This window comes from Antennarius striatus, chromosome 13 (assembly GCF_040054535.1).
Source record: "Antennarius striatus isolate MH-2024 chromosome 13, ASM4005453v1, whole genome shotgun sequence".
In the NCBI taxonomy this organism is placed as follows: Eukaryota; Metazoa; Chordata; class Actinopteri; order Lophiiformes; family Antennariidae; genus Antennarius; species Antennarius striatus.
In genome coordinates, this window is record NC_090788.1 from 668,100 (window position 1) to 680,701 (window position 12,602).

A 12,602-nucleotide genomic window follows, 5' to 3' on the forward strand; every position below is an offset into this window, starting at 1 on the left:
TAAATCACTGAGATCCAAACCAGGAGCCTCAAGTGGAAGGAAAGCAAACTTCTGTTTATTCTGTAGAAATATTCTCCTGCTCCTGGAGGATAGAACACAACCTGTCAGGAAAACGTGGGGGTAACATCTAGACGTGGGGGTACATCTACAGACGTGAGGGTAACATCTACAGACGTGAGGGTAACATCTACAGACGTGAGGGTAACATCTACAGACGTGGGGGTAACATCTACAGACGTGGGGGTAAACTAAAGGGATCATCAGGTTTGTCGCCAGGTGAAGACAAAAAGCTTCAACAGGTCGTTTCTGTTCTCCTCCTGTCAACGTCTGATTTTATTAATATCCTGTGATAATAATTCAGTAAAACGTGAAACATCGTCCCCCTCTAGCAGGGCTGTTTCACTGTGTGAACCTGGACTGTTTCACTGTGTGAACCTGGACTGTTTCACTGTGTGAACCTGGACTGTTTCACTGTGTGAACCTGGACTGTTTCACTGTGTGAACCTGGACTGTTTCTTCACATTGACTCAGGTCAGAAAAGGCAAACGAGACTCTGGGGGTTAAAAAGGAAATCAAGGATAGATTTTAATTCACGTCACGTTTTCTGATAATCAATACAGCAGCCAAACAGGCGATGCGATAGAGTTCAAAGGTACAAAATGTCGTCCAGAAGAAAGACTCGTAGACTTCTAGCATAATCTGAGAGCATCCACAGTCATGTGTTGAGTTGTTTTATACAGAAAACAGTATCAAACATTAGGCAAAGTCGTCTCAGGACAAACCAGGAACACATGCATGCAGGTTTGTTTTCTGGTTATAATACTGATTTGCATACAAAGGCAGACAGATTACAAAACCAAACCACGTGGGTTGTGTTGTTACATATCCATGGGAGCAATAATCAATAATCAACGCCGTCATTCCAGACTCCACCCTGATGACTTCATCCTGGGTTTTTTTGGATGAACTCCTTTCCTAAAGAAACGTGAGCGTGGGATGCGTTCCACTTCTATTTATTCTGCAGCTGTGATTCCAATCTGTACAAATCAATTTGTGGTGATGAGAAAACAACAGCTGTAATAAAAGCGGCGGAGGCGATAAAACTACGGGTCAAAAAGGGCAAACGACACAATGAATGGACGCTAGAGAGCGGCGGTGGCGCTGATTATTAAAGTGACAGCGTCGTCACGCCAGTCCTGTCGCTAACGAAGCTGTTAGCATCAGGCCTGACTGGAATCCTGAACGCCGCATGACGACTGTTAGCATAGCGTTAGCAATCGCTGCACCTGACAGGTGGGGCCAAGCAAAGGTCGCACCGCAGGGCCCGACTCAGAAACCCCAGGTGGGGGCGAGTCGAGGGGCGTTCAGTTCTGGTTAGGGTTAGGTACCGTCTGGGCGACGCCGGGTCACGTGACCAATTCAGTGCCTCAATGTTTGGAACAGCTGTAGCCAATGTTAGCATGTCTAGCCTTCAGCTAACTTTTGCACAACTGCAAGCAGCCTGTGGCTAACACTAGCACACGTGCATCCAGCGCTACATCTGCAGCTCGTTTTCCTATATGCAGATTTTAACTCTTGAATAATTAATTTATTGATCTATTCCCGACAGCATTAGCTAGCAGGAGCTAGCAGGAATTGCTATCGGAGATAATATTGGAGCTTTTTTCACTGCACTGATGATTAGCTTTGGGTTATTTATTAGCAAAAGTCAACACTCAGGCTCTTTACACAGTAAGTAACCAACTGCTTCTGAAAACCCTTAGCAACATGCTAACACAGTGGTCCCCAAACGTTTTTGCATCACGGACCGGCAGATAAGTACACCAAAATAAAACGATGGTAACATTGACCAATGGACCGGCACCGACTGACCCACAGACCAGTCTGGTACCGGTCCAGGACCCGGGGGTTGGGGACCGCTGTGCTAACCACAGTAGAGACTTGTCTTGACGGCCCCAGACCAGCTCTACAGGGGGCATCAAACACATGGAATGAAGCTAACTGGTAAATGTTGCTAACATGCTCCTGGAACGTTTCCAGGAAACACGAGTCTGAGCTCAGGGCTCTGATTGGACAAATGAACAATATCAACAACACGGAGCGCTAAGCTGTACATTCTGTCGGATCCACGTGGAGCAGGGGGGTCAACATTCTGTCTGGAACATTAGAAAAACCTTCCACTGATGCAACAACATAGTAATAATACACACACGGCTAGGAGAGTAAAAATTCTGCCCTTCTTGCCCCGCCCATCTCAGCTAAGCTCACGGCAGCAAACAGCAGGCTGTTGTAAACAATACATGCTTTAGTTACAGGTCAACATCTTTTTTTATTCCACGTAAACGTTTGAATTTTTGCCCTTTTGACAGACAGGAGGAACATTTTCAGACACGTTAGCCGCTGTCGGCCAGTTTTTAGTGTAAACAAGAGTCTCGACAAATCAGAGTCGCCCAGCTGGTGGTCCGACCGCAGGGTTCACCCGGTCTGGGGTTCAGGGGTCAACATGGAGACTATCTACAGCTCTGTGAGGTCAAACCCACGACCCACGACTCATCGGTCCTGGATCAAGCAACATCTGGGTCTCCCCTGGGGTCCTCACCAGGTGTTGAACCAACTCAGTTCCATCTGGAGGTTTGGGGTCCTCACCCCGAGGGCCCGTTTACACGACAAGGGTCAACAACAGCGGTTTCCTTAGAACCTTTAAAAGCAGGTTCCAGATCGTACAAACACAAAGTTATTCCTTGAAGACACACAACACGACCCCCCCTTTGCAAATGTCAGTCCTGGGTCTAAGTGGCTTCAGCAGACTGTTGAGTTAATGTTCCTTCCATGTAAAGTCGCTGCATCTCTATGAAGTTCTTCCGTGGGGTTGATTTGAAAACTTCTGCCACCTACTGGCCAGGCTTAGACATTGCAGCTTGTCGTGTCGCAGGACCCCTTGTCACGTAAACGGGACCGAAAACTGAACTCAGCCTTCAGATTCCTCCACAAAGAACCATATTGGGGTTCACATCCCAGACCCTCTAGATCCAGACCCTACCCCCAACCTGGAGGACGTTGATTGTCCAGACCCAACTTTCAACAGACTCAGATTGGTCTAACAGCCCTTTGGTCCACGTGACTGGAAACAATGCCACGCCCTTTTACCCAGAATTCATGACCAGTTTGAATTTCTAAATGCATATTTTGCGAGCATACCATCGTCTCAGTCTGACCACTTGACCCCCCCTGAAGGACCATCGCTTCTAAAGCTCACTGAAGTCTTCCTCATGTTCTGGCGACTAGTTAACAATGAAGAAAACGTAAGAGTCCGGGTTCTGAGACCTGAACGGGTGAAACACTCGTCGACCACCAAACTGGGCAACTCTATGGGCGGAGCTGGGACGCCTGGCTTCACCTCGTCCTGATTGGACAGGCAGGGTAGCAGTGAAGGAGTTTGTCAGGTCAGGAATAGAAACGGTTGGATTCTGTCTAACTTCCTGTTTGTGGCGTGAATCTGGTGACGTCTCTAAACGAACCACATCGGTTCAGTGAGACGATCACCAGAGGCCTCAGTAGACGTCAAAGGAGCTGTGGTCTAGAGACATCGATAAAGCCACTAGAGGGCAACAGAGAGACAGGACTGGACCACAGAAATAACGATGTGAAGGTTCATATCTAGGAGAGACCAGGTTGGACCGGATCAGAGGAACAGGAACAGGATGGTTTGGGATGGGATGGAGACACCAGGAAACAGGAAGACCAGAGAGACGGTGGATGAAGGAAGACAGAGAGGACAGGAGGACATCGGAGAAGACGAAAAGAAGGAACACGGAAATAAAAACGGGAGGCAGAATAATCACAAAGTCAGACAGACGGAGTGCTTTAGAACACGACGGTCCCGACAGACCTTCAGTCACGACTTTAGAGTCGGGATTCTCCCTGGACTGGTTCTCTGGACGGGTTCTCTGGACGGGTTCTCTAGACTGTTTCTGTAGACTGGTTCTCTGGATGGGTTCTCTAGACTGGTTCTCTGGACTGGTTCTCTAGACTGGTTCTCTGGACTGGTTCTCTAGACTGGTTCTCTGGACTGGTTCTCTAGACTGGTTCTCTGGACGGGTTCTCTAGACTGGTTCTCTAGACTGGTTCTCTGGTCTGGTTCTCTAGACTGGTTCTCTAGACTGGTTCTCTGGACTGATTCTCTAGACTGTTTCTGTAGACTGGTTCTCTAGACTGGTTCTGTATACTGGTTCTCTAGACTGGTTCTCTGGATGGGTTCTCTAGACTGGTTCACTGGACTGGTTCTCTGGACCGGACCTCTAGACTGGTTCTCTTTGAGGACAGATTGACGATCTAGATGGTTTGAAGCATACTGAGGCCTTCACTGGTGTTTTAAGGAGGTTCTGAGTTCCTGTCTTGCTTTTAGGTCCATCCTACAGATTCTACGAACTAGTGGAGGCTGTGAGGGTAAAAACATAAAACCTTCTTTAGTCGGACAAAACAATCAGTGACTGGTTTATTTGGTAGCTTTGGGGTAAATCAGGAGGAGGAGCTCTGCCCGAATGAAACAATGCTACATCACCTCTAGAACCATCAGGACGCGTTCGTCTGCTCGTCATTCGCTACGGGAAGAGAAGGACTCACTGGTAAAGGATGAACTCTACATTCTGATTGGTTTGGCTGGTCGAGTGTCGCCGTCGGAGGATTGGAGGAGGGTCTCCATGAGGCGTCGGTGGCCAGCAGCTCCGGAACAGAGGAGAGGAAAAGGAAGGCAGGAGTCCTGTCAGGTCCAGCCGGGGGCAGGTGGGACGGGTTACCGGGTCCGGGGCGGGGGGGTCATCAGTCATTTAGAGAACCGGGTAATTCATTGGTCAAAGTGTGCCAGCGCTCGATTTTCTTGTCCTTGTTTTTGAGGCAGTCAAACCAGTGTTTGAGCCGCTCGCCGTTGGCGTTGATCCCCAGAGAGACTCCACCTGTGGGGAGACGCGAGACAGCGAGTCAGAGAAGCCCCGGACGAGGGGGGATGGCACAACAGCCGATCGCTGTGGCAACAGCACAGACTGCTGCCATCGCCATCCATCCATCCATCCATCCATCCATCCACCCATCCACCCATCCATCCATCCACCCATCCATCCATCCATCCATCCACCCATCCATCCATCCATCCATCCATCCATCCATCCATCCACCCATCCATCCACCCATCCATCCATCCATCCATTCTCCGCCAATCAAACGTCCTGACTCCTCCTCAGATGCATTAGCCACGCCTCCACTGATGGATTTATTTAACCCGGTTCTGAATGGGGGGGTGTTTTTACCAGCTGCCCTTGAGGCCGTCGTCTTGTTTCCCGTTGCCACGGCGAGGACTAAACGTTATCTCTAAAGGCTTCACCAATCAGGGTGTAGAGAGGAGAACAGATGTGACTGCGCTCTGATTGGCTGGAGGGAAACAACAGCGGAATGCTAACGCTAAGCTGTCCGCTTTCATTCCCTGACCCCCGCCGAGGAGCGACAGATTCCGTTTGTTCACGTTCACCGCCCTCACCCGTCCTGGAGTTCGGACTCCAGTTTGAAGGTCGTTGTTTTGACCTTTGAACTCTCAGTTTTACGTTTTTATCTCCTATTGGACGGCGTTTACGTCGTTCTTACCGATGAAATCGTTGGACTTCCCGATGTCGTAGTCCCACACGGTCACCTCCAGCGTCTTTTTGGTCAGGTCTGCATATTTTATGTCGTAACAGAACTCCTGGAAGAAAAGCAGACGGTGTGAAAAGCGGCGTCGTCGCCACGGGGTGGACGCTCCTCCTCCTCCTTCCTGCCTTCAACCAATCAGTGAGTCAAAAGCCACCAACAGGAGGCCGAGAAGAGAGCTGGATGTTCTCATCATCAGCTGTTTGATGTCACCAGATACTTTGATGGGCTTCTACCATATGACATCATCATGACATCATCGTTCGCCTGGCGTCTTCGTTTTTCCTGCATTTCCGTCGGGAATCCATTCGAGGACAAACGACTCCGACGCTCTCAGAAAGACCAACCGGCGACGGAGGAAGACGGAAGCTAAGAATGTCAAGGAAATGTCACACGGCTGGTCCACAGCGATTCGCTCGCACCGGGACGGACGGCGCCGGGGGGCGGGGCAGCCTGTGACATCCCTCCAGAAACACGGACCCATCTCAGCTCCTCATGATTTCTATTCTTAGGACTTGACTTTTGTCTCTCTGCTATTTCGGTTGATAAATGCTAAACGGCTAACTGTCAGCTGGTTGGCGGTAAAATAAAACCAAAACGAGCTGAAAGAGGCTAAAACGCTCGGCGGAGCTGCGGGATTTGTCACGATTATTAATGCAGAAATATAAACGTTACCAACTCAACGCTTTATTTCTGTTTCCAAACGTAAATACAAACAGGATGTGACGATTTGTAATAAAATAAATTGATAATAATAATAAAAACATTAATGAAAGGAATTCAAATCTTGAGAACTTTAAAGGTTTCAGGTTTTGTCATTTTGGATTTGATAATGAAAGTTCGAAAAAAAATCAGATTAAAAGAGTTTTAAAAGTTGGTGGAACGTCTCAAATTAAAGAGGTTACCTAGCAACAGGTTAGACAGCATCCAGAGAGGCGGAGTCTGTTAGAGGACTAATAAGGGGCGGGACCAAACGGCCTCTATTGGTCACCGTGAGTCATGTGATCTGGTGAGAGCGAGGAAGAGGAAGGTCCACAGACCCAGACCGTGGTGTGGTTCCTCCACCTGCAGCTCCGCCCACATCCAGCAGGAGGCGGGCTCGCTGGAGCTGTGGGCGGGGTGTGGTGGGGGCGTGGCTTTACCTCGTTGAACTCGGGGTTGAGGGTCTTCTTCTTCACGGCCGTCTTGTGCTTCGACTTTTTGTTCTCGTCTGGCTTCAGGTAGCTGCAGGAGAGCAGAGGGGGAGGTGTCAGACCTGGAATGGCCTCTAGAGGGCGCCAGCGCACCAGACCCTGATCTGAATGGAACGCGTCCAGCAGCTCTCCATCAGCGCCGACCCAGAGTCAGCCGACGGGTCTTCATCGGTAATGGAACGCAGCGTAGGAAGGAACAAGGTCAAAGGTTAAAGGTTTCTCAGTCTGTTCTGACTTCTGATTGGTTCTCATGGCGAGAGAACCAATCAGGTTCTGGATCAGGTTCCATTGCTTTAGCATCGCTATCCCGAGTTTTGATGTGACTCCGCCCACCGTTCATCAGTGGGAGGAGTCATTTAGCCTGTTGCGAACCACAGTCATGTTTACACCCGACCGTAGTCATGACGACCCCCCCCCGGTGAACCGTTATCTGCTCGTCCTTCAGGCTTGGGGAGGTTCTCTGTCTCAGAATCGTCTCCCGGCGCCTCCTTTTGTTCTGGACGTGTTCGTCGGACATTAATTGCTCTTTGATTGGAGCCGATGGAGACGTGGGAATCGCTCCGCCGCCGCGCCGGACGGCCTCTCCTGTCGTCCTGGTAATCACAGGTAGGCCGACGCGGCGGCGCCAGCTAATCCCTCCCAACGCCGAGCCCCGCCCGGCCACTGAAAATAGCGTGACGACGATGAATCGCTCGACACGAGGCTCCGAGTCAAAGCTAAAGTGTCTCGTCTTTTTGGGGGGTGAGGGGTGGGGGAGGGGGGGCGTCAGCACACACGTTTTGACGTAGGGGTCGGAGAAACCGTTGGCGTCCATGGCGGCGAGGTGAGCGCAGCGGATGATCCCCACCACCAGGCAGGACTTCTGGGTGTTGTACTTCAGGGAGATCATGATGCGCCCGCGCTCCTCCAGAGACTTCTCCTCCGTCTTGTTCACCTGAGGAGAAGAAGAAATACTGGCTGCTGATTGGCTGTCAGCCGCTACACCTGATACTTGAACTACATCTTAAACTATGTCTGTCACTGAAGCTCCAGAGAGCTGCTAACAGTCGCTAACAGCTGCTAACAGCTGCTAACAGCCGCTAACAGCTGCTAACAGTTGCTAACCAACCGGCCGCTCAGGGGTCCTCCCTTTGCTGTGACTCAGAAAAGTAACTCCAGAGCGACGCCCCCACTTTGCTGATTGTGTGAATCAACACGGGGCGGTCCCCTACATCAGCTTCTATGCTACTAACTTATTAGCATTAGCATTAGCGGCGTGAATGGGGCTGTGAGACGCCCACATTGACATTGATGAGGTTTTCCTTCCGCGTGTCTTCCTGACTGAGCGGTGATCACTGAGCTAGTCACGAGTAGCGTAGGTCCAGAAAAAGTAATCAGATTACTTTGCTTTCCAGACGACGCCCGACAAAATGAAGACGAGTAAAAGTCTGGTCAATAACGGACAAACAGACTCTGGAAACGGACATACAGAAAAGAGGCGGAGTCAATCAGACCATTAGCGACTGAGCCGGACGCTAATCTGGCGTCTCCAGAGAATCACCCCCCACCCCCCCGTCACATCCATTTAGTCGTCTGCTCGTTTCCTACTTCCTGTCTCCTTTAACTGGAACTTGTTTGCCTGACAGGAAAACGAGCGTCGGGTTCAGGAAACGTTCAGCCGACAAACAAACGCGCTGATTAGCATGTGACATCATTAGTCACCAATCAGAGCCCGTCTGCGACCGCATGGGGTCGGCGCGCCTCCGCTTCCTGTTCCCATCAGCGGCTCAAACATGAAATCAACTTCATAAGCAAACACACCGCCGCGCCGCCGTGTTTGCTTAGCGGTTCCCAGCTAATTCCACCGCCGCCGTCTCCTGGGGGGCGGGGGGGTGGGGGGGGGCAATTAGGATCAGAGGCAGGATGTCCACTAATCGAATCGAAGGCGCTTTTGTAACCAGACACCTCCTACCTGACTGTCTGAGCATCACCTGCATGACAGCACGGACATCGTTAGCGTTAGCTCGTTAGCTCACCAACAGAGCCGAAGCAGACGCTGAAAAGACGCTAACCGTTAGCGGTTCTTACTGGACTCGGGTCGTGGTCAACACAGATGTCACGATGTGGATGTCGATGAAGTTGACCTTGAATCTGAAATGTGGGCCGTAACTCGTCCCAGCAGCGCCGCGACGTCACGTCACCCGACGGTAAACCCACGCCGGGACGCCCCGCCGGTCCGGCAGATTAACCACCGCCCCGCCGTGAAGAACAACTGATCCCAGACGCCCCCCCCCAGCGCCGGGGGCAGCTCCAGAGTCAGTGCCGCCAGACAGACACATCCATGACAGAGAGGCGGGCGGCTGGTCGCCGTGGTGACGAGGACACAGCTGTTCAGGGAGCTCCAGGTGAACGAAACGAACAGGCACAGGTGCCTGGTGTTTGTCCAATCAGAGCCGGGAAAACAACGCCGTCAACAACCTGAGTTCACTGAAACAACTCTAACCCCAACCCCAACCCCAATCCTAATCCTAACCCCAACCCTAAACTCCAACCCCACCCCTAACCCTAACCCCAGTCCTAACCCCACCCCTGAGCCTAACCCCAGTCCTAACCCCACCCCTAACCCTAACCCCAGTCCTAACCCCACCCCTGAGCCTAACCCCAGTCCTAACCCCACCCCTGAGCCTAACCCTAACCCTTAAACCAAGTAGAACCTTGCGGGTCCAGCAGACCCGCTGTGGACTCACAGGGAGCTGCTTCTCCAGGCAGTTGTTGAAGTTCTTCAGCTGGTTGGGCTTCAGCTTCTTCAGGGGGATCCTGGTTTCTCCGATGAACTCGTTGTGGCGGAATTTGTCCTCGTCGCACACCGAGATCCTGAGGAGAGAACCAAGACACTCGTTCACCAGGAGGCTCACCGCCGTTACACCAGTCAGTTCATCCCAGAGACCTTCATCCTCCATCGGGGGGGGCTCGGTTCTGCTGCCCCCGGCGCCCCCGGCCCCTTGGCGTCCTCAGAGCTCAGCTCTGATTGGTTGGTTAGAGTTTAACGGCAGATTTTAGATAATTCTGATCCATGAAACCCACAAGACCCCAAATGTTAGAACAGGAGGGAACCGTTTGAACGCCTTCCTGACTTAATCCAGCTCAAACCTTCATCCGACCGCATCCGACGCACCCGAGCTGCAGACGGATGGAACGTGAAGAAGAAGAAGAAGACTTCAGTTTATAATCTCCATCCCGATTCACACGACAAGACCAACCAATCAGAGCTTCAAGCCGTGTGGAACATCTCTCGTCCTGACTTCCTGTTGATAGTGTTAGAGCCCGGACACTGTTGCCATGGGGACGCCTTCAGGGCGGAGCTGAATCACCTTCAGCATTCAGGGAACTCTCTGGACTGTGGTTGTTATCCAGGATGTTGTCCAGGATGGCGCTGATTCGATCTGGGGTCAACTAGCGTTGACTTCAGCAACCCCCGTGACCCACGAAAACGGAAAACCGGTTGGGAATACGAACGTACGAAGGAAAATCTGAGGTTTCTGCTCTCCTTACGATCAAAACATGGTTTCGTTTTTGACGTATGATCCAAAAGGAGACTTTAACTTCTGTGCTTCACCACGCTTAGACGTTCATTTCTGAAGCTGGACTTCCACTGGAGTAAAGGATGCTGCAGTGCTTCAGCACGCTTTTACGATCTTCGACGACTGAAACGTATCTGAATCTGTGATTTACTGGGAACCATAAAAAACAACTGGTGTCCGAATCGAGCGTTCCTATTGGCCGGGGGTCTACATGTTGAAGCTAAGGTGGAAGGTGAGCATAAAGTGGGTGACGCACAAACGTGACGCGAATACGTGACGGAAAATGTTTCTGCTTCATCTCCAATCAAGTGAAGATTCCTTCTATTGGGGGGGGGGGGGTCACCGCCTCCGGAAGGTAATGATTGATGGTGCCGGCAAGACAAACACCCCTCCCCCGAGCGCCGGCTCCACGCGCCTCTCCACCATTTCATTACATTCATAATGAATGCCAATTATTGTTGTGGGCCGGCGCCGCTCTCAGGTGGATCCGGGTCTTCAATAAACGCGGAGAGCACTCAGCGCCAACATGAGTCACTGCGCGGCGGCTCCCGCCGCCGGCTTCAAGTGTTTTTCTCCGAATAATCAGCGGCCGTGTGGAGGAACCGCGGCACGCCCGATGGCGTGAGGGATGCGTGACCGTCGGAGGGATGCAATCAGAAGCCGCGGTAGAACAGATCTGCCACGCGAGCAGCTGGCGCTCAGTTCCAATCTCAGAGGAGAATTGAGTGGCGCCGATGAAAAATGGGTTCGGCGTCGCGCCGATAGACTCTGTGGCGAGAAGGCGGTGTGCCGACGATCACGGTTGTTATGGAGCCACAGGAGGAGAGTTACAGAACATCATCAGCGCCAGACATTAGCAGAGCGCTAACACGGTTAGCGACCAATCAGAGCGGATCAGCGGAGGACGCGCCAGCTGTGAGGGACTGGAGACAGTCATCCAGTCTGAATTATGAATACGAGGCTGGGAATAATTTATGACGGTGAGGTGAGGACAGTCTACATCCCTCCATCGATCGCCAGCTGTGGAGAGAACGTCTGGAGGGAACGACAGGAGAACAGCAGGAGAACAACAGGAGAACAGCAGGAGAACAGCAGGAGAACAGCAGGAGAACAACAGGAGAAAAACAGGAGAACAACAGGAGAACAACAGGAGAACAACAGGAGAACAACAGGAGAAAAACAGGAGAACAACAGGAGAACAACAGGAGAACAACAGGAGAACAACAGGAGAACAACAGGAGAACAGCAGGAGAACAACAGGAGAACAACAGGAGAACAACAGGAGAACAGCAGGAGAACAACAGGAGAACAACAGGAGAACAACAGGAGAACAACAGGAGAAGAGTCATAGAACAACCATAGAACAAATGTAGAGGAACAGTAGAACATTCGTAAAGTAATGGTAGAAAAGTCCTGAACCAACTGTAGAACAGCCACATCAGTCAAACAGGAGCGTCAGCACCTGGTCATGGGCCTCCGGGGGCCCCCCTGTGGAGGGTTCCTGACCCACAGGGAGGGGACACGGGGGCTGGGGTTCCTCCAGGAGGACCTGGAAGGTTCCCCGGATGGACGATGATATGATCAGGACAAACAGAACCAGACAGACTCCCTTTCTGCTCCTCAACCCGACATGTTCCGGGTCTTTCTGGGGGTACCTGAGGGTTTTCCGGACCATGTCCTCGTCGGTGATGCCGTAGTAGGTCAGGGTCTCGCTCCACACCGGGTTCAGGGTGTTGTGTAGCGTCTTGGTTCTGAGTTTATTGGCCTGAAAGACAAAGAGAGACGAGAGATGTCCCGTCTGAAGAACCAGCGACCAATAAGGTTCCACCACGAGTCGGAGAGAAGAGTCGTTTAGAGTTCTACCAGGTTTCCTGGAGACCAGCCGCCCCTTCTCTCGGCTGCCAGGTCTGACATCATTCCCAGCATAGAACCACGGCTCATGGGCTCCGACTGTGTAAAACGTTTTCTTTAAGGGTGAAGTGTTAAACGTGTAACGTGTTACATTTTAAAGTGTTGTATCAATAAATAGTCATTTTCCCACGTCCACGTCAGGCGAACAGATGCACCTTAAACACGCAACGCCTTCAAAGGCGTCGCAGCTTCACTACTTGTGTCGTTATATAACAGATACGACAGGAGAAGGTGTGAAACGGATCCACAACCCAGACCTAAA

At 51.4% G+C, this 12,602-nt stretch overlaps 1 protein-coding gene across 4 annotated transcripts in view; it reads right to left on the reverse strand.

The window, feature by feature from the left end:
• The window catches only part of doc2b (double C2-like domains, beta), a 38,950-nt gene that overhangs the window by 1,324 nt on the left and 25,024 nt on the right, over positions 1-12,602 (reverse strand). For 2 of the 4 annotated variants that reach the window (XM_068331746.1, XM_068331745.1), the window contains 6 exons: positions 12,085-12,194; positions 9,596-9,722; positions 7,646-7,803; positions 6,819-6,900; positions 5,635-5,731; positions 9-4,952 (listed from right to left, as the gene is read on the reverse strand). In XM_068331746.1, coding sequence (XP_068187847.1) covers positions 4,819-4,952; positions 5,635-5,731; positions 6,819-6,900; positions 7,646-7,803; positions 9,596-9,722; positions 12,085-12,194 — 708 coding nt within the window. In that variant the 3' untranslated portion in view covers positions 9-4,818. Of the gene's footprint in view, positions 1-8; positions 4,953-5,634; positions 5,732-6,818; positions 6,901-7,645; positions 7,804-9,595; positions 9,723-12,084; positions 12,195-12,602 lie in introns of those variants that run through there. The other 2 variants (XR_011037853.1, XR_011037852.1) reach the window with 2 other exon arrangements.